Source organism: Lolium rigidum, chromosome 7 (assembly GCF_022539505.1).
Source record: "Lolium rigidum isolate FL_2022 chromosome 7, APGP_CSIRO_Lrig_0.1, whole genome shotgun sequence".
NCBI lineage: Eukaryota > Viridiplantae > Streptophyta > Magnoliopsida > Poales > Poaceae > Lolium > Lolium rigidum.
This window is the reverse complement of record NC_061514.1, coordinates 333932154-333954640: the sequence shown is the minus strand read 5'-3', so window position 1 is coordinate 333954640 and position 22487 is coordinate 333932154. Positions and strand designations below refer to the sequence as shown.

Genomic DNA, 22487 nt, shown 5'->3' with positions numbered 1-22487 from the left:
GTAGATACGTGTCGGTTAGGAGTTAGAGTTTTACCCGTCACGGTTAGGTGCACACCTGAATTAGAAAGTCCCCCGGACTATAAATATGTATCTAGGGTTTATGAAATAAACAACAACAAACGTTCAACACAAATCAATCTCGGCGCATCGCCAACTCCTTCGTCTCGAGGGTTTCTTCCGGTAAGCACCATGCTGCCTAGATCGCATCTTGCGATCTAGGCAGCACAAGCTTATTACGTTGTTCATGCGTTGCTCGTACTGAAGCCTTTTTGATGGCGAGCAACGTAGTTATCTTAGATGTGTTAGGGTTAGCATTGTTCTTCGTATCATATGTTGTCGTAGTGCAACCCTTATACATCTAGCCGCCCTTACACCTATCTTAGGTGTAGGGGCGGCACCCCGCTTGATCATTGTTTAGTAGATCCGATCCGTTACGGTTGCTCCTTGTTCTTCAAGGATTAGTTTAATATCCGCAATAGTTAGGCCTTACAAAGGGTTGGAGGATCCAGCGGCGTGTAGGGTGTAGTTTGCTAGCCCTAGACAGGATGTTCCGGGGATCAACCTCGTGTTGGTTTTTAGGCCCTGTCTAGGATCGGCTTACGATCACCGTACGCGAGCGCGAGGCCCAATCGTGAGTAGGATGATCCGATTATGCGGTGAAAACCCTAAATCGTCGTAGATCGCTTTAGCTTTATCTTGATCAAGCAGGACCACCATATATTCGTACACCTCGTACGAATCATGGGTGGATTGACTCTTTGAGCCGATTCACAGGATAACCTGAGAGCCGATCGAGGCTCGTATTTAACGTTTACGTGTATGCCATGCAGGAAACTAAGCGAGGCATCATCCAACACCTTCCTGACCAGGTATAGGTCAGGTGGCACGCCCTTGCGACAGCATCGGACGTGTGACCAGAAGGCTTTGCGGGCCGTCGCTCGGAGGGACCAGGGCCAGCCGCAGTCCTGGGAGATTCCCGGCTCTACGGTGTTGCCAGTCGCTGCTCGCCGGTGGGTTTCTGACCGCAACAGGGGTTGATCTCCACTTAGGCCAAAAGCCTAAGCTTGGGGGGAGGTATACCGGCATCACTCATTCTTTGCATATTATGGTTTCTGGATACTTGTACATACTTGTTTAGTTTCTTTGAGTGGTTTTCTAATGAGCGGGAGATGATATTTGGGGAAGTGCTGCCTGAAAACAGATTCTGGACTGTTACTAGAAAAATTCGTGCGCACAGCCAGAACGTTATTTTGAGCTGCCAATTTTTGTGCATGTTCCCCAGGTTGTTATCTAACTTTTATTAGTTGAACACTTTTCGAGCTGAGCAATGGAAGATTTTTGTAAAATCGATTACTGTACTGCTGTCAAGTTTTGGCAGATTTCTGCCATCTTGCTTTTCTGTGTTTCTTTTAGTTTTCATTTTCTTGTTCTTGCTTTGTTTCTTTCCTAAAACACAAAAAGACCAAAAATATTTCTGTTGTTTCTCTTCACCACTTGTTTACTTTAGTTTCTTGCATTTGTTTCGCTTTATTTGCTATTGCTAGTTTGCTATAAGAAAACCCAAAAATATTTTGCTTTGTTTGCTTGTTTCCTTTTGTTCTTGTTTCCAAATTCGAAAACACCAAAAATATTTGTTGTTCTTCTTTGGTTTTGTAAAGTTAATTATGATTTCAATGGTCTTCGGTGGCTGGAGCGTGGTTTTCATTTCATATTATCCAAGCTACACAAGTGAAAAGGCAATAATGACGATATTCGACGATCTGATTGTGGTGAGAGGCTGGTATGAACTCTATTTGTTTTCATTTTTGTACATATACTCATCCATGTGAGCATGCTTAGTTGGTTCATGTGAGGTATATGTCATTTAAGAAAGTCTAGTAGTTCATGATCTCTCATGTTTAGCTCCAATTTATTAATATGGGTAGCATGTCATGGATGTTTGCTTGCATTGTTTTATTCATAGGTAGGTATGATATTGTGGTATCCTCCTCTGAATAATTCGTTTGAATTAACTTGGCACATGCTCACGCATGCATATGACTGAACAAGAGTCAATTAAGCCTCAATGATTTACATTGCTTCAGAGTTCTGGTATCACTTTTATGCCTCAGTTAATTTATTTTGCCGCAAGCATGATTATGACAGTTTCTTGCTCTCTTGATTTGTCGCTCCCTAGTCTTTTGCTAGCCTTCACTTGTACTGAGCGGGAACGCTGCTCGTGCTTCCAAACACATGAAAACCAAGTTATTCCGAGTGTCCACCATAAATACCTATGCATGGCATTTCAAACCATTCCGAGTAAATTCTCATGCGCTACCTTTAAACCTTCAAAATGCTTCTCAATTTGTGTTAATGTTTCATAGCTCATGAGGAAGTATGTGGTGTTTAACTTTCAACCTTGTCATTTACTCTTGACGGACTTTCATATGGACTAGTGGCACATCCGCTTATCCAATAATTTTGCAAAAAGAGTTGGCAATGGGGTTCCCAGCCCCAATTAATCAACTTTCACTAATAATTCTCTTCACATGTTTTGCTCCGATTCATCGGTAAGCAACTTAATTTTGCAAATAGACACTCCTCCATGGTATGTGATTGATGGAAGGCACCCGAGGATTCGGTTAGCCATGGCTTGTGTAAGCAAAGGTTGGGGGAGTGTCACCCATAATAAAACTAAAATACGTGTGTAAACAAAAGAGAAGAGGGATGATCTACCTTGCTGGTAGAGATAACGTCCTTCATGGGAGCTGCTCTTGAAAGTCCGGTTGGCGAGGTAGTTGGTGTACCCATTACCATTCGTTGACAACAACAAACACCTCTCAAAACAATTTTACTCCTGCTTTACAAATGAAAAGCTCTAGCGCATGTTAATCCCTGCTTCCCTCTGCGAGGGGTCAATCTTTTACTTTTATGTTGTGTCTCCATCCTTTCTTTGAGCACTTTCTTGAGAGCACAACTGTCATTCTTAGTATAATATGCTTGTCTCAAAATATGATTGATTGTGGTATAACTTTGATGCTTTTATCTTTGACAATCACTATTTCTAGTCTTTCTATGAACTTCGGAGGTGCTCGAGCATTTATGTTTTGCTGATCAAATATGGGCAAGCGAGATACCACTCTATCATACTCTTTTATGAACATTGCAATCCTGCTTATATACATGATTCATGATGCTTATTATTAATTGTTGGTACCTTTCCATGATTGATATAGCTATTAGATGATCTTATTTGCATGTATCTTATTATGAACTGCCTAAGTATTAGCCATAGCATGAGAATATTTACATCATATGAACAAATGTGTTCGTGAAAGTTCTTTTATCGCTCAGTTGTTAAATGAATTGCTTGAGGACAAGCAATAAGCTAAGCTTGGGGGGAGTTGATACGTCCAAAACGTATCTACTTTCCCGAACACTTTTGCTATTGTTTTGCCTCTAATTTGTGTATTTTGGATGCAACTAACACGGACTAACGTTGTTTTCAGCGGAACTGTTCTGGTGTCTCGTTTTTGTGCAGAAATCCAACTTTCAGGAAAAACCTCGGAATTTAGACAGAAGGCCCTATTTTCCCAGAAGACTCACGGAGCCAGAAGGGCAAGTCAGGTGGAGGCCCGAGGGCCCCACACCCTAGGGCGGCGCGGCCCAGGAGGGGGGCGCGCGGCCCTAGTGTGTGGCGGCCTCGGTCGGCCTCCGACGCCCTCCTTCGGACTACTTATCTCCCTCGACCTAAAAACGCAAGGGGAGAAGTCGAAGTCACCAGAAACCCTCCAGAACGCCGCCACATCGCGAAACTCCGTCTCGGGAGCCAGAAGTCTCCGTTCTGGCACTCCGCCGAGACGGGGAATTGGAGGAGATCATCGCCACCATCACCACCGACGCCTCTTCATCAACCAGCCATGTTTCCCCCATCCATGTGTGAGTAATTCCCCCGCTGTAGGCCGAAGGGGATGGTAGGGATTGGATGAGATTGGTCATGTAATAGTGTAAGATTGTTAGGGCATAGTGCCTAGGGTCCGTAATTGGTACTTTGATGATATTGTTGCAACTTGTTATGCTTAATGCTTGTCACTAGGGCCCGAGTGCCATGATCTCAGATCTGAACATGTTATTATTTCATCATGATATTCATTGTTTATGGTCTTACCTGCAAGTTGTATACACATGTCGCTTGTCCGGAACCAATGGCCCCGAAGTGACAGAAATCGGGACAACCGGAGGGGATGGTAGTGATGTGAGGATCACATGTGTTCACGGAGTGTTAATGCTTTGCTCCGGTGCTCTATTAAAAGGAGTATCTTAATATCCAGTAGATTCCCTTGAGGCCCGGCTGCCACCGGCTGGTAGGACAAAAGATGTTGTGCAAGTTTCTCATTGCGAGCACGTACGACTATAATTGGAACACATGCCTATTGATTGCTTTGTACTTAGACACCGTTTTATTATTATCCGCAAATGCCTCGCTTGATTGTTACATGAGTTTCTCTCATCCATGCAACGCCCGTTATCCGTCCCCGTGCCTACGGTATTTTAATCCTGCTGTTTACTATAATCACTACTGCTATCTCTGTTACTCGCTCATCGTTATTTCACTACTCGCTATCGCTATAAAACTGTTACTACTCGATAAACTCTTGCGAGCAAGTCTGTTTCCAGGTGCAGCTGAATTGACAACTCCGCTGTTAAGGCTTTCAAGTATTCTTTGTCTCCCCTTGTGTCGAATCAATAAATTGGGTTTTACTACCCGCGAAGACTGCTGCAATCCCTATACTTGTGGGTTATCAAGACCCAGCATTGATTTCAATAAGACATACTCTCCAGTAATGAGTGGTATCACTTTTCGATATCTAATATCTTTGGCAGTACAAAATCGTCTATCTATGCAGTTGATGGATGTCGTGACAAGATATCTTTACGGGTCACTAGATTCGGACATTTACATGAAGGTTCCTGATGGAATCTCTGTCCCGGATGTAAGCGCAAAACGCAACATGTATTGTGTAAAACTGAACAAGTCTTTATACGGCTTGAAATAGTCGAGGCAGATGTGGTACAACTGACTTAGCGAGTTCCTTCCAAGGGTTACTCCAACGGTAATGACTGCCCATGTGTCTTCATCAAGAAGTCCTCTTCAGGATTTTGCATCATTTCAGTGTACGCCGATGATCTCAATATCATTGGCAACACACAAGATATTGATGAAGCACACAATCATCTAAAAAGAATTTGAGATGAAGGATTTGGGTCACTAGTGGAAAACGGGGCAATAGGCCCGGTCCATTTGGGCCTTTAGACCCGGTTCCTGAACCGGGACCAACTAGGCGGGACTAAAGGGGGTACCCTTTAGTCCCGGTTCAAAGATAAACCGGGCCTAAAGGCCTCGACACGTGGTGCGGCCAGGGAGCTCGCGGTGGAAGGCCTTTGGTCCCGGTTCGTGGTACGAACCGGGCCTAGGTTCCTCTGCCGCGGCAGAGAATTGCTATTTCTGCGCCGCGGCACAGGTTTAGGCTGTACCAGCGTTTCTCTGCCGCAGCGAGAGAAACATGGCGTTTCTCTGCCGCGGCAGAGTTTCAGCAATGCATATATATCATTCAAGAAACCACAAAAAATCGTCATGAATATATATAGACATCGTCAACAGTACACGACATCGTCAACAGTACACGTAATGCATGCATATTTACAATACAACATGTCCTCGACGGATTTCGTCCCCGTCACGATCCGCCGATAGTGCTCTCCACCTAGGGTAAGGACCTCGGTAATAAAGAATCCCGCGATTTCCTCTTGAATTGCTTTTATTTGATCCGCTGTTATGAGAGTGTCCCGCGAGCGTGTCATCTATATTTAAAAAAGGAGATCAATATATGAATGGAACTCAATACAATAGATGGTACTAATTAAGATTAATTGTGAAAATTTGTTATCGTACACGAGTGTGGTGTATTTGGGGGTCCCCACCCTTGGGACAGGACATGTCACGCATGAAGGTGCGGACGTAGTATCCACATAAGTTATTCCCTTGTTCCTGCCTCATACACTTTACGAAAAAATAGTTCGATCAAACTAATAATCAAGCATCGTATTGAAAGTAAATATCATATATAAAGTTTCACGGACATAGCTATATATATAGTACTACTTACGGGGTAATCTCTAAATGTAAGCTCCGGTTTCCATTCACCCGGAACAGGTATTGATGAACCGTTTCCAAGCCCTGCCCGGCAAAAAATAATGAGTAAATGAGTAATTGATTAGTTGATGATATCTTCGAATTAGAGCAGATGAAGATGCCAATACGAAATTGATTGAAACTACCTCTGGAGGATGGCAGCCATGTCCGCCCATTTCGCATATTCTTTACGTTTCGAGTCCATGACGTTTACGACTCCAAGTTGAAGATCAATGATTAGGAGAATAAAGTGGAAACTGCACAAGCATAGCTCAATGATTACGAGAATAAAGTGGAAGGTGCACAAGCATAATGTATGTTATATATAACACTCACTTGAAGTTGTAGGGAAAGAATATATCCTCTTTGTCCGCTTGCTTCTCTAAAAACATTACGATGTTGTCCTCTGTGTCCTTGGGGTACTCGTCGAACCGTAACTTCATGAGCTGTGTTTGGGTCTATGAACCCCAGCGGTAGGAGCTTGCCTCTTTTGTATTCCAACTTCTTCATTCTGCATAATTAAATGTATAGCGTACACATAAGAGGATAATTGTTAGTGCAAATGAATGAGCTACAAACTTAATTACACAAATAAATCACTTACGAGCGGTAGCAAGCGATAACGGCTTTGTCGAGGGCGTCTTGATTGAATAAGCGAAGCAGTTCTTCTATCTCAATGTTTATCTCGTCTTCCCCCGGAAGTAATGCTCATCTCTAAGATACACCGTGAGGTAGCTTTCACTTCTTCGACGAGGCTTTCGGGTACCATTCATGCAACCTTCGCATCGAGTCCCTAGACGCGCGAGCTCGCCGGGTTTGACGAGATCTGATCCGTATCTATACGTGTTTACCACTTGAGCTGTTGGATAGTAATCTTCGTACTCAGCTGATGCTCCCCGAGCTCTAGCCGCCCGTTCGATCATCGATGCCGTCTCCGGATCATGATATGGCTCCACGATGAAGTGGGGTGCGGCCTGAATGTCCTGCTTGTCCAAGGCTGGGCGACTTTTTTGCTTCTTTGCATCGCTCTAGAGGACTTGTCCAAGAGAGCGGTCATAATCAGCTCTCGGCTCAGGTCTCTTCATTCTCGTCTCGGCAAAGTGCTTCACTTGTACGCGGTCGAATAAACATCTTCTTCGGCGCAGTTGCAAGAAACGCCTTTTGCTCTTCGAGTCTGCTCATGTGGTAACAACTGCGGAGTCTGTTCCCTCATTGGAGTTGATGATCTCTTCGGAGCTGTAGGAGGTGCCGCGGACCGCTTCCTCTTTTGCTTAGGTGGAGGCGGCGGAGTCTCCGACGAGCGAGGAGGAGGAGGCGGCGGAGTATTTTCACGCGGAGCGAGGCGGGTCATGGATAGGGGAATCATCATCGCGCAGAGGAGAATCATCACGCGGAGGAGACTGCAGAGGTGGCGGAGGAGGCGGAGGTGGCATGCTTGTTGGCTTCTCACTGGAAACACAATGTTCTCCTTCCGCCATTGCACGGTGGTTCTACGGGCTTCTCCCGGTTCTTTGATTTCCCCATCTTCACCTGCGGGGTGCTCAAGCACCAACCCCTCATACTCTCTCAACACTTCATCCACCATCACAACGAGCAAAGTCGTCTTGGACCGGACGGCAATGGTAAGACCTTGTAGGTAAGAGGATGCCGACCGCCGCCTTGAAGGATAGGTTGAAAACTTTAACATGCAGCTCACAAGGACGGCTCTCGGTGAGATCATCCACGGGGGGTAGCGAGGAGGCTCGACCACCTGGTCATCATCATCATCATTATCCACCTGCTGAGAGGAAGCCACGCTGCTTTTCCGGTGTGGTTGAGATTGCGGCGGGGCGATGGCATTGAGCAATGCGGGATCTACGGCCTGCCCCCGAGCCATACGAGATGTAAGTACTTGGGTTACCATGGTTAATTGGGCTTGCATGGTGCTCATACCCTCCTCTAAGTTAGCCGGGCGGTCTGTTTCCCTTGCCTTCCTCCTCTCATGGCTTTTATCGGGAAATCTCTTCCTTTCCGCGGGAAAGCCATACTTCCACGGAACGGAGCCTCGCTGTGCCTCGTGTTCGTCCGCCGTGTTCTTTGTTCCCAAGGGCGCGTGTCAGCTCATCGTTCTCTCTTTCGGGCTGGAACAACCCCGCCTCCACGTCCCTATGTGCCTTTTCCGGGGCATCAATGGGAACCTTCGGATGAGCTTTCTTATAGATGCACTTCCCTGTTTCGGATCCAACGTTCCCCCAATCCCGTAGAACCACTCCTTGCACCGTTCGATCCAACCGTGTGTCCCTAATCTGATCCCTTTACTGGTCGGTTCCGCCTCGGCTGCTCGCCACTTAGGACGGTTAGCCCTGTATCCACTGGACCCGGAATTTGGTGATATAGCTTCAACGCAGCATTTGCCTTATTTATTTCCGACCTTCTCTTAAATTCTTCGACTCCGTGCTTGTACTTCACGAATTCTTCCCGGTGAGTTTTTACCTTCTCATTGTCCGGAGTCTTCTTTATCTTGATAAGGCGGCGCAATCTTTTCTTGTGGCTCTTGAATAGTTCGGCCATCTTCTTCTTGCCAAACTCGCGGAGGGCCTGCTCCATCTTGGCCTTTTCAGCGTCACCCCCTCTTCGGGTACTATGTTGAAATGTGACATGAGCTTGTCCATAATGCTGTTTTTGGCTACATCATCGATATAAAGACCTTGACCTTCTTCCTCTGCGAGACAGCACTAGTCCCTTCGGCTTGTGCCATTCTCGAACGGTGATCGGGACGTGGTCCCTAACAAGCACTCCGCATTGAGCTATAAATGCCTTTGCACCTTTCTCCGGAGCAATCGGTTTACCATCCTTTTCGATGTGGGTGATGTCGTGCCTAACACCGTCATCCAACTTTTTGGCCGGGCCTCGCTTCCTCGACTTTACGAGAAGAAGTGCTCGATCCGAAGGGCTAAAAAAGAAATAATTCATAGTCGAGTACAATTTAATTAGTTAATGCATCTAGTCGATCAACAGCGGCTTAATTAGTTTATATACCTCGGTGATAACTACAGTTCGGGAGCCATTATGATGATCTTGTTCCTCACCGGCGCCACTAGGATCTTCTTCCTCAATATTCTCCGCTCCCTCACCGGAGTCATTCAAATAAGTTGCGGTGACATCGTCACCGCCATCATCTGGAATAACGTCGTCGTCGCGATCATCCAGAGTACCGTTTGCTATGAGTTCCTCCATGAAATTTTCTTGAATTTCATCTCTCTCCATGCTTTCTACAACGACCTGCAAGCTATACATAGGAACCATCATATGATCAAATTAAGGATAATGCGAGAAAACTGAAAATGGAGTTACATATGTGTAGTTCTTAACTAAGGATCGATAATATAGTGCTGAAAGCGAGATACTGCGATTACATGCATACATAGATATCGGGTTCATGTTTATTTAACCCTAATACATATCAATCACTACTACAACCACTCAACCGCGCAGACCGGGTCCTAGAGGGCGCCGACCGGGTCCCGAGCCGCGGCTGGGTGTGCCCCCAAAGCCACGGAACAACAACGGGAGCATAGCTAACATGAGATCCCCGCATAACGCTCCATCCGGTCCTATACATGTTGTCTAACGCGTACATGTAACGGCGAACGTGCTGGTCCTCCGCTTCAATGCGCCGAGCTACCTCCTCCGGCGGGGCCGGCTCCTCTCGAAACGACCGTGGCCCATAAGACCTCCACCAAAGAATATCCGGGTCGACAACGGGACCCGGATTCCGCACCAAGGTGCGCGACCCGGAAGCTAAGACCTCCCGGTGCCACCCCGGCGGAGCCCGGTCCCGGACCTCCCCCATCTGCTCCATCTCCTCTAGAAGAGTCAGACCACGGCGCGGCGGCTGTCGCGGCATCGTAGCTACGAAAACAAATCATATATATATGTACCAACGTTAACATAAATTAAAAAATAAATTCACTACTTTTATGTTAGTCGGCGCCGGCACTACCGTTTGGGGGCGCCGGCACTACATACTCTATTTTGGGCGTGCCGGCGGGGGCGTCGGCACTACCGTATTTGGGGGCGCCATCGCGAGCGTAGCGGTTACCGCGCGGCGGCACTACATACTCTATTTTGGGGGCGCGCGACAGGGGCGTCGGCACTACCGTATTTGGGGGCGCCATCGCGAGCGTAGCGGTTAGCGCGCGCCGGCACTACATACTCTATTTTGGGGGCGCCGGCGGGGCGTCGGCACTACCGTATTTGGGGGCGCCATCGCGAGCGTAGCGGTTACCGCGCGGCGGCCCTCATAACTATTTTTGTAACGATAACACTAACTAAATTTCTAACTATTTTAACTAAATTTTACTAACTTTTTTTCTAAATTTCTAACTATTTTAACTAAATTTCTAACTATTGTTTTAACTAAATTTCTAACTATTTTACTAACTAATTTTACTAACTTTTTTTCTAACTATTGTTTTAACTAATTTTCTAACTAAATTTCTAAGTAATTTTACTAACTTTTTTCTAACTAAATTTCTAACTAATTGTACTAACTTTTTTTATAACTATTGTTTCTATATAATTAACCTAACAAATTAACTAATCTAACAAATAAAAAAATAAAAAAAGAGAAGATGGGGCGGCGCTTACCGCGGCGGAGGTGGGCGTGGCGGCCGGCAGCCGGCAGGTGGCGGGGCGCGGCGGACGGCGAGGAGGCGGCCGCGGGCGGTGGGCGGGCGCGGGCGACGCGGTGGCGGACGGCGCGGTGGCGGACGGCGCGGCGACGCGGTGGCAGGCGGTGGGCGCCGGGCGGCTCGGGCGGCGCGGGTCGGCGGGCGCGGTGGCGGAGGCGGTGGCGCCCGGCAGCGGCGGAGACGGCGGCGGAGGCGGTGGCGCGAGGCGACGGCGGCGCGCGCGGGACGGCGGCGGCGGCCGCGCGGTCGGCAGCTCGGCGGCTTCGTCGCGCGTCTGCGGCTTCGTCTCCGCGGGATTGATCTCCGCGGAGACGAAGTGTTTTCTTTTATACCCCCCTTTGGACCCGGTGCGTGTTACAAACCGGGTCCAAAGCCCTTTGGACCCGGTTTGTAATACAAACCGGGACTAAAAGCCATTTTTGCTGCGTTTTCGCTGCTGCGCGCAAAAAGGCCTTTAGTCCCGGTTTGTATTACAAACCGGGTCCAAAGCCAATTTTTTAAAAAATTTCATTCCCGCCTTATTTCAAATCAAAAAAAACACGTCACGGCCACCGCCGCCACCGCGTGTGGCCACCGCCGCCGCCGCCGCCATGTGTGTGCCGACCACCGCCGCCACCGCCACCGCCGTGTCACGGCCACCGCCGCCACCGCCACCGCCGTGTACGGCCACCGCCGCCACCGCCGTGTACTGCCACCGCCACGCCGCCGCCGCCATGTACCGCCACCGCCACCGCCGTGTACCGGCCACCGCCACCGCGCCGCCGCCATGTACGCGCCACCGCCACCGCCGTGTCTGCCACCGCCGCCACCGCCACCGCCGTGTACTCGCCACCGTCACCGCCGTGTACGGCCACCGCCACCGCCGTATCTGGCCACCAACGCCACCGCCACCGCCGTGTCTGCGCCACCACCGCCACCGCCATGTACCGTGCCACCGCCGCCACCGCCGTGTCAGCCACCGCCGCCATCGCCACCGCCGGTATCGCCACCGCCACCGCCGCCGCCGCCATGTACCGGCCACCGCCACGCGCCGCCATGTACGGCCACCGCCACCGCCGTGTACTGCCACCGCCACCGCCGCCGCCGCCATGTGCTGGCCACCGCCACCGCCGTGTACGCGGCCACCGCCGCCACCGCCACCGCCGTGTACTGGCCACCGTCACCGCCGTGTACTGGCCACCACCACCGCCGTGTACTGGCCACCGCCACCGCCGCCGCCGCCATGTACTGGCCACCGCCACCGCCGTGTACTGGCCACCGCCGCCACCGCCACCGCCGTGTACTGGCCACCGTCACCGCCGTGTACTGGCCACCGCCACCGCCGTGTACTGGCCACCACCGCCACCGCCACCGCCGTGTACTGGCCACCACCGTCACCGCCATGTACTGGCCACTGCCGCCGTGCCACACGTGTCCCTTCCCCGTGCCACGTGTCCCTCCGCCGTGCCACACGTGTTGCTTACCCGAGCGCGACGAGCAGTTGATGCGCCAGTGGAGGGCGCAGTTCCCCAACGATGCCGACAACACCGACGCGTTCTTTGCTAACCTTAGGGCACAACGCAGGTCCGACGAGCGCCACCGTCGGGCCGTCGCCGCCTTCGAGCTCGAGAACCCGAATACAACTTGGACCGAAAACGACCCTCGGTGGGAGGACATTTGGACGGAGACAACCTCCGACGACGAGTAGAGACTAGACTAGTAATTTATCTATTTTATTGTAATTTCAATAAAGTCGATGTCGGTTGGTTTTGTTCAATAAAGTGGTTGACACGAAATTTATTACGATTGAACTGAAATTAAAGTACGAGCTCCTCGGAGAAAAGTTTCCCGCCACATACATGGAATTAAAGTACAGAGCTCAACTGAAAATTAATTAAGATACATCACCAGATTCGATCTGTTCTAGTCATTCGGTCATACTCGTGCCTAGCCCTATAGTACTCGCCACTCGTAGTCGTCGTAGTCGCCGTCATCATCGTCGGCGGCATCGGGGTCGCGGTAGTCGAACCTCGACGGGAGAGCACGCGTGGGTTGGGACCGAGGGTAGCGCAGGCGGGGGCCACGGTAGGCCATGACGCCCTGGAGAGTCCGGCCGCACCACCACGGCCGACGGCCGGCCTCGTTGAAGTCCGAAGGAGGCGGGCCGCCCTCCTCGTGCTCGGCAAGCGCCCTCTCACGCCGATTGATGAAGAAGCTTTCCCAAGTCGGGAAGTAGTCGGGATGCCACCGGGGATTCCTCCGCTGCTGCGGCGTGAGCTCGAAGTAGTAGTGGTTCGTGATGGCCATCTCGCGCGCCACACCTAGAGGGACGAGGAGGGACCGGTACGCCTCCGACGCTCGGCAACCGGCCGGTCGGGACACGGTAGCCCGGCGGGCGAGGGGTAGTTCGACGCGCAAGCGCCTCCGCCTCCCGGAGGGTTAGAGATACGATGGAAGCCATGGGACAGAGTGATGAGGTTTGCGAGATATGAGTCTAGATGTGATATGTAAATGGAGGCCAAGCCTACATATATATATAGTGAAAAAATTGGCGGGAGGACAGAGGCGGGAAGCGATGGAAAGCGTGGGAAGAAAAATAGGCGGGAACGCGGTGGAAAAGCGCGGGAAGAAAAATAGGCGGGAACGCAGTGGCACCGAAAACATTAGTCCCGGCTGGTGGGTACAACCGGGACGAAAGATCCTTTTTTTGTCATCTAACAAAAGCTGTCGGTGGGATAAAGACGTGTGGGTAACCTTTAGTCCCGGCTGGTGGGTACAACCGGGACGAAAGATCCTTTTTTGTCATCTAACAAAGCTGTCGGTGGGATAAGGACGTGTGGGTAACCTTTAGTCCCGGCTGGTGGGTACAACCGGGACTAAAGATCCTTTTTTGTCATCTAACAAAGCTGTCGGTGGGATAAGGACGTGTGGGTAACCTTTAGTCCCGGCTGGTGGGTACAACCGGGACTAAAGATGTCGACGAGGATAAGAACGCATGGGTGGACGCACTTGCTCGATGAGATAAAGCATGTAGCGCACGACGCCTGTCGAGTAGAAGCGGTCTTGTGCCTATAAAAGGAGCATCGATACGGCTTGCCAAGCGGATCAACAAGCCAAGCGGAGATTCATTCCCATGGATTGGAAAATCTCCCGTGGCGCAGCTTCTCGAAGATGTTGTTGGTGCACACGCCCTACGGCATCTTCGGAAGCTGCGCCTCGGAATTTTTCCCTGCAAGCCCGTGAACGACTACATCTCCTCTAACGAGTGTTGGGGAAAGGGTTGGGAAATCTCCCGTGGCGCAACTTCTCGAAGATGTCGTTGGTGCACAAGCCTTACGGCATCTTCGGAAGTTGCTCCTCGGAATTTTTCCTGCAAGCCCACTGAACGACTACATCTCCTCTAATAGTGTTGGGGAAAGGGTTGGGAAATCTCCCGTGGCGCGGTTTCTCGAAGATGTTGTTGGTGCACATGCCCTACGGCATCTTCGGAAGCTGCGCCTCGGAATTTTTCCCCTGCAAACCCGTGAACGACTACATCTCCTCTATATATATGGTACAAAAAGCCAACCACATCTCCACTTTTCATATCTTACATACGGTTAAATGATTACACAAAAATAAATGGGAAATTGATTGCCATGTTGAGATACTCATTTGTGCCATGGAGCATCTTCATCATTTAATCTTCTTCGGCCTTAACCATGGAGCATCTTCATCATTTAACTTGATGCTTGGATCAATGTTCACTACGAAGGGTGGAATTTCATCAAACTTATTATAATCTTCGACATGTCTGTCTTGTCCTCCACTCCCACGATGTTTCTTTTTCCAGAAAGAACTATGTGGCGCTTTGGCTCATCGTTTGATGTATTTGTTTCCTTATGTTTCCTTTTTCTTGGTTTGCTAGACATATCCTTCACATAGAAACCTGGGCCACATCCTTGGCTAGGACGAATGGTTCGTCTCTATACCCAAGATTGTTGAGATCCACTGTTGTCATTCCATACAACTTGTCTACACGAACCCCGCCTCTGTTTTGTTGACCCATTTGCACCTAAACAAAGGGACCTTAAAAGAAGGTCCATACTCAAGTTCCCGGATATCCTCTATGTAACCATAATATGTGTCATTTGGGCCTTCATTCATTATTGCATCAAAGCGGACACCTTTGTTTTGGTTGGTGCTCTTTTTATCTTGGGCGATCGTGTAAAATGTATTCCCATTTATCTCGTACCCTTGGAAAGTCACTACGGTCGAAGATGGTGTACGGGCCGGCAAGTACGAGCTGATCTTCAATATCTTTGTTATTCGAGGAGATGTTTTTGCAACCAACCGCCGAAAGTCGACATGTGTTCACGTCTAATCCAATCGTTCGACTGCCCGGGTTACGGGAGCGTAGAAAGTTCTTGTGGTCACCGATATACGGAGCCACCATGGTGTAACTTTGTAGACCTGTGTAGTGTGCTTGAGTCAAAGAAATCCCGTCCCTACATATCATTGATTTCCTTCCTAGCGTGCCTTTTCCACTTAGTCTCCCTTCATGCCGCGATTCAGGAACACCAATCGGCTTAAGGTCAGGAATAAAGTCAACACGGAATTCAATGACCTCCTCTGTTCCATAGCCCTTGGAGATGCTTCCTTCTGGCCTAGCACGGTTATGAACATATTTCTTCAAGACTCCCATGAACCTCTCGAAGGGGAACATATTGTGTAGAAACACGGGACCGAGAATGGAAATCTCATCGACCGGGTGAACGAGGAGATGTGTCATAATATTGAAGAAGGATGGTGGGAACACCGGCTCAAAACTAACGAGACATTGGACCACATCATTCTGCAACCTCGGTAGAATTTCTGGGTTTATTACCTTCGAGAAATTGCATTGAGGAATGCACATAGCTTCACAATGGGCGGTCGAACATTTTCCGGTAGAAGCCCCCTCAATGCAATCGGAAGCAAGCTGTGTCATTATCACGTGACGAGTCATGAGACTTCGGGTTACGGAATGTTTTCTTCTCCATATTTATTATTCCCTTTATATTGGAGGAGAAGCCAGACGGGACCTTGATACTGCTAAGACATTCAAAAAATATTTCCTTCTCTGCTTTTGTAAGAGCGTAGCTGGATAAATGACGTCCTTTAACTCTCTCATGCAGATTTTTGGGGTCTTTCCAACGTTGCTTTGGTCCTCCCGTGCTTACGGTGTATCTTTTGTCTTCCGTACACGCCCGGAAAGCCTAGCGAGGTTCACGCAAAGATTCTTCGTCACGTGCATCACATCGATTGAAGAGCGGACTTCTAAGACTTTCCAATATTCTAGCTCCCAAAAAATAGATTTCTTCTTCCACATGGGCGCGTGTCCGGCGGCGTCATTCGGAACGGACCGTCCGCCGGGACCCTTTCCAAATATTACATCTAGATCCTTGACCATACCAAATATATCAACACCATCACGATGGGGAGGCTTCCTCCGGTGATCAGCCTCACCGTCGTAATGCTTTCCTTTCTTTCTTACGGGATGGGTAATCCTAAGAAATCGACGATGCCCCGAGTACACGACCTTCGACCTTTTTCCAAATAATCACCTTCGAGCTCATGTAAACGAGTGTGTGCATGCATTGTATCCCTTGTTTGACTGTCCTGAAATGTTACCAAGAGCGGGCCAGTCATTGATGGTTACGAAAAGCATCGCTCTTAGGTCAAATTCCTCCTGCTTGTGCTCGTCCCACACACGTACACCTGCTAGGGACCACAGCTGTAGAAGTTCTTCGACTAATGGCTTCGAGTACACATCAATGTCGTTCCCGGGTTGCTTCGGGCCTTGTATGAGCACCGGCATCATAATGAACTTCCGCTTCATGCACAACCAAGGAGGAAGGTTATATATACAAAGAGTCACGAGCCAGGTGCTATGGTCTGCAGCTCTGCTCTCCAAAAGGATTCATGCCATCCGTACTTAGACCAAACCTTAAGTTCCTTGCATCCTGTGCAAAGTTTGGGAACTCTCTATCGATTTTTCTCCATTGGGATCCATCGGCGAGGTGCCTCAACATCACGTCTTTCTTACGGTCTTCTTTGTGCCATCGCAACAACCTAGCGTGCTCTTTATTCCTGAACAAGCGTTTCAGCCGTGGTATTATAGGAGCATACCACATAACCTTGGCGGGAACCCTCTTCTTGGGGCGCTCGCCCTCAACATCACCAGGGTCATCTCGTCCGATCTTATACCGCAATGCGGTGCACACCGGACATGCATCCAAATTCTCGTACTCACCGCGGTAGAGGATGCGAGTCATTAATGCATGCATATATCTTTTGCACATCTAATCCTAGAGGGCGAGACAATCTTCTTCGCTTCGTACGTATCGGCGGGCAATTCGTTACCCCTTGGAAGCTTCCTCTTAATTATTGTCGGCAACTTTCCAAATCCTGAGTCGGTGACACCGTTCTTCGCCTTCCATTGCAACAATTCCGGTGTCTTTGCCCTAGCTTTTTATGGCCATCTTCGCAAGTTGGGTATAACAATTTGTTGTGATCTTCTATCATCTTGTCGAAGGCCAACCTTTCCTTTTCAGTTTCACATTCTCTCCTTGCATCAGCAATGGCCCGGCCAAGATCATCATCGACGAGGCTCATCCGGTGCCTCTTGATCTTCTACTTCATTGTCTTCATTGCCTTCTGCGGTATCATCGTATTCGGGAAATTGGGATAACCGTCATCATCCTCTTCCTCTTCTTCATTGTCTTCCATCATAACCCCTCTTTCTCCGTGCTTGGTCCAACAATAGTAGCTGGGCATGAAACTGGATCGCGAAGGTGGGCCGTGAATGAGACTCGAGTGAGCGTAATTTACGATATTCTTGCAGTCCACACATGGACAATACATGAAGCCACCATGTTTGTTTGCCTTCGCCACGGCCATAAAATTATCCAGGCCCGCGGTGAACTCGTCAAACCGTCGGTCAATGTACATCCATTGCCGATTCATCCGCATGATATAATTAAGCCGATCAAAACCATTACGGAACATCACGATGTATATATACACATGCATTTTATCAATTACAGATGAAAAGGATAAAGTTGTTAACCTCGATGAAGAAGAAAAAAACAAGTTAAGTGTGGCTTGATTTGTGTAAACTCAAGTGGCAAATCCTCTTAAGCATTTCATCGAACACCTCTTGTGCATGTGAAGAAGAGAGGAAAGCAATACACCCCTTTTGTGAAGATAGTGAAAAAATGGCTAAGTGTGGCTCACACTTGGGCAGGGGCAAGGTTATATAGCCAGAGGGGGGCCTTTGGACCCGGTTTGTCATACAAACCGGGACTAAAGGGTTCCCCAGGCTGACACGGCCTGCCGCGCCCTGCGGGTGGACCCTTTGGACCCGGTTTGTATGACAAACCGGGTCCAAAGGCCGCTACAGGACAGGCTCCAGAGGGTGGGGGTCGTCCTGGGCAGAAACGAACCGGGTCCAATGGGGGCATTGGACCCGGTTTGGTTCAGCAGTGGGTCATTTGCTTGGGACCAAAGGCCTCTTCTCCACTAGTGGGTCAAACCAAATTTTGCTTGGGGCTCCAACTCGAGTACCTTCCCTCGGGAATAATGGTACACCAAGCTGCCTATATCTAGAAAATATTGGAGAAATTCAATATGGACAAATCCTATCCATCTAAATCTCCCATGGTGGTTCGTTCTCTAGACGTAGAGAAAGATCCGTTCGGGCTAAGGGATGATGGGGAAGAGATGTTGGTACCCGAGGTTCCATATCTCGGTGCCATTGGAGCGCTTATGTATCTAGCAAAATGTACGAGATTTGACCTCGCATTTGCAGTAAATCTACTTGCTAGACACATCGCAGCTCCCACCAAACGTCATTGGTCGGGAGTAAAGAATGTCTTTCGATATCTCCAAGGCACAAAGGATCTTGGCCTATTCTATAAGTTTCATAGAAATTTGGACACCAATATGATTGGATACACAAATGCTGGCTATTTATCAGATCCCCATAATGGTGGATCACATACCTGCTTTGTGTTCCTACATGGTGGAACTGCTATATCATGGAAGTCTTCGAAATAGACTGGTTGCAACGTCTACCAATCACTCTGAAATAATTGCATTATATGAGGCATCACGTGAATGCGTGTGGCTTCGCAGGATGATAAACCACATACAACAGTCATGTGGAATTGGTTCTATCGAATCACCTACCATTATGTATGAAGATAATGCGGCTTGTGTTGCACAAATGCAAACATGATACATCAAAAGCAATATCACTAGCATATTGCCCCTAAATTGTTTTATCCCCATGAACTACAAAAGGGTGGGCAAATAAACATCTTGCAAGTCAAATCATGCAATAACCTCGCTGATCTATTCACGAAATCTCTACCAACTTCAACATTCCAGAAATATATTCATGGAATTGGTATGCGATGACTTCGAGATTTGCAAGAATCATGGGGAGTATCTTCCTGAATTGTTCCTGTTCAAAGTATCATATTATACTCTTTTTTTTCCCTTAATGAGTTACTTTCCAGGTTCTCATTAAGATTTTTAATGAGGTAATATCAACATAAGATCGTATGTCATACTATCCCTTTCCCCACCTGGGAATTTAGGAAAGTATATACACGACATATATTGTTCTCTAAACTCTATGTGTTTACCCTTTTACAAGGGTTTCTCATATTGAGTTAACAAGGAGGCAATACCAATTATATGTTGTATCATTTTCTCCTTATTTTTCCACTGGGTTTGAAGGAATTTTAACAACATATTTTATACTATTTCTCATTTTTCCCACATGGTTTTTGGAGGACTCCTCACATTTTTTCCATTGGGATTTTGGAGGAGACTATTTCAAGATGATGAACACTTGCAAGGACAAGTATAGATTAGGGGGAGTGTTAGGATTTAATTAATCATGTAATTAATTAGTTAAATCTTTGCTTGTAACCACATATGGGAAATCTTCACGATGTGGAACCGACATGTCGTTCCTAGAGCGTTGCCTCCAGGAACCTCTTTCCGAACCGGCGCCTCGTTTGGAGATGTCTGTTCCTCCTATATATAAGTGCCCAATCATCAATGAAAATAGGACTGAATTTCAATCACTGTCTCTCTCGCTTAATTATCTCTCGATATCTGCTAACACAAACTACATGAAGAGATCTACAAACAGCAAAGATTGTATCCCAAACAAGGCACACATTTGAACCGTTATGGAAAAGGGGATTCGCACCTGAAAAAATCCACTCGTCTGAGAGACGACCTAGGGGAGCATACAAGGCACCAGATCTACCAATTCAACACCTTCCTTGTCGCTCCTCTACACCGCCCTCCACCACCAACAAACTCGGCTTAGGGCAAACTCTCCTCCCGGTAATGGCGATTTCGCCGCTCACCACTTCCCTGTCTCTCCACCAGGAGAAAAGGCAATCCGAACGGCCGGGGAAAATCGGGAAGTGGAAAATAAAACGGTATCAAGAAACTGGACATGGAAAACACGGCGCCTCTCGACTCGCCAGACATCACGTATCTCTGCACAGGCATGGACGGACAAAGATTTGACTGACTGCCAAAAAGAAACCAGTCGACAGATACTTAGCAAATCTAAATTTTATTGACTTACAGATTTCAGCTTACAAATCCCAAATTCCAGCCACGGTACAAAAAGCAGAGGAAGTTTTTTACCCAACACCACAAATAAAACCAATTCTGAACAATAGCAGCCAACGGAATCCAGAGGCGCAATTCTGTGACCAGTCTTCGAATCTGCTGTTCACATCACACGTAATCAGCATGGAATGCATCGTCGCATGGTTTCTGCACCCTCTTCCTCGCAGCCGACCAGCGCCAGCAGCAAGTCCCTGTAGCCGAAGGAGGTGTCGTCGACGACGTCGCGCGTGACGGTGGTCTTGAACCTCACCGTGTACTCCGCCTTGATCTGCCTCATGTCGATCTCCGCCCGCGACACGATCGCCCTGGTCAGCATGTCCTCGTACGTGCCCAGCCCCGCTATCGACTCCCTGATCACCTCCGCGAAGTGCTTCTCAGGCGACGTCAGGCACCAGACTGCGATCTTCAGCGTCTTGGCGAACTGGCTGCTGCAGTGGCTGTCGATGTCCTGAAAGAAGACGCAAAGGTAATGATTTCTTGTTTCATGTTTTCATCACACTCGTCTCGTTCATGGATATTATCCATCTCGATCACTGTACCTCGACGAAGTCTGTCCCGTCATGTTCGTCTCTGTACCGCTGGAGCGTCGCCCCGAGCTGGGCCTTGCTCCGGGTGCTCACGATCCGTATCACCTCGTCGCGGTGCGGCTCTTTCTTCCTCATGGCCTCCGACAGCTGAGCCGCCTCCAGCTTCGCCACCTCCTCGTTGACGCGCACCCCGCTGTAGCGGTAGGAGCTCACCAGGCTCACCAGCATCTGCACCACAAACACACAGCAAACAAAAACTAGCATAAGCTTCCAGTCTTTGTTTGCGAAGACGCGAGATTCCTGCATCCCGCCCGAACGGAGCCTTACCTTCTTCAGAGGCTGCTCGAACGCGGAGGAAGACGCGAGGTCCTCCTCGACGGAGCAGCCGAAGAGGGAGCAGTAGGCGCGCCTGACGGCGACGAGGTGGTCGGGTGTGGAGGCGCAGGCGACCTCGACCAGCACGGAGACGAAGTCGCCCTCCCTCCGCTTCAGCGCGCCGTGCACCAGGTTCGCGTCCCGCTCCGCCGGGTCCATCGTCCACAGGATGATCGCCTTCTGAGAAACCGAAGCAGAACCTTCAGTCAACCTCGGGGCAGCAGCACGGCTGAAACATACATATGCGAGCACACGCGCGTACCCAGAAGTCGAGGGAGACGGGGCAGTACTGGCGGGAGAGCCTCTGCCGGAAGGAGTTGAGCATGGGCTCCCGGAAGAGGAAGGCGTAGGCGCGGCGTATCCCCGACCGCTGCGCCGCCGTCCGTTGAGCCAGTATCCGGACCAGGGCCTCCTTGTCCGCCCGCCATCCTGCGCCAAGAAGATCACCATGTCAGAGTCAGACTCAGCTGCTGCAATGCGCGCGGCAACAAGAAACTGGAAGCCCGGCGACCAGCCAAGCAGGAGCATTGCCTTGGAGCGCCTTCCTGATGCTCTCGGCGTCGTCGGCGGGCGACGGCACGGGGCTCGGTATGATGATGGTGGACATGATGATGATCGGAGAATGAGCGGCCCGTCGCAGCAACGGCTACACAGGATGCTATATATGGCGAGGATCACGACCAAATTACCGAGTGATTACATATGGGTGAGTTGGTGACGCAGACGCACTGAAGCAACTTGGGGCAGATGGTCTTAGAAAATGAACTTGTGGCATAGTGCTTAGTACACAGATCATAAAGCATTCTCCTAGACCCCTACACCGGTAAACTAGTGATGTTCTTCAGCACTTGTGACAGATGGTCTTAGAAAAAGAACATGCTTCAGTACACAGATCATAAAGCGTTCTCCTCCACCGGTAAACTAGTGTTGTTCTTCAGCGGCGGTATGGGCTTCTGTTTGTCACCACTTCTTAGATCTCAGCGATGGAACTTTCTTATGCCCTAAGCTATCATGTGAAACTTCCTTCAATAACTCGTTTGCAACACCGGAGAGAATCTATCCATGATCTGGCGTTTC

General features: G+C 49.1%; 1 protein-coding gene across 1 annotated transcript; it reads right to left on the bottom strand.

Annotated features, from left to right (window-relative positions):
* Nucleotides 1–20478: 20478 nt before the first annotated feature.
* Nucleotides 20479–22148, bottom strand: LOC124669874 (annexin D3-like). The gene is made up of 5 exons (XM_047206412.1): nucleotides 21942–22148; nucleotides 21673–21839; nucleotides 21363–21590; nucleotides 21048–21263; nucleotides 20479–20956 (listed from the first exon to the last, which is right to left on the bottom strand). Exons 1-5 carry the CDS (start codon nucleotides 22015–22017, stop codon nucleotides 20627–20629), a joined length of 1017 nt encoding a protein of 338 aa, XP_047062368.1. The 5' UTR covers nucleotides 22018–22148; the 3' UTR covers nucleotides 20479–20626.
* Nucleotides 22149–22487: the final 339 nt, after the last annotated feature.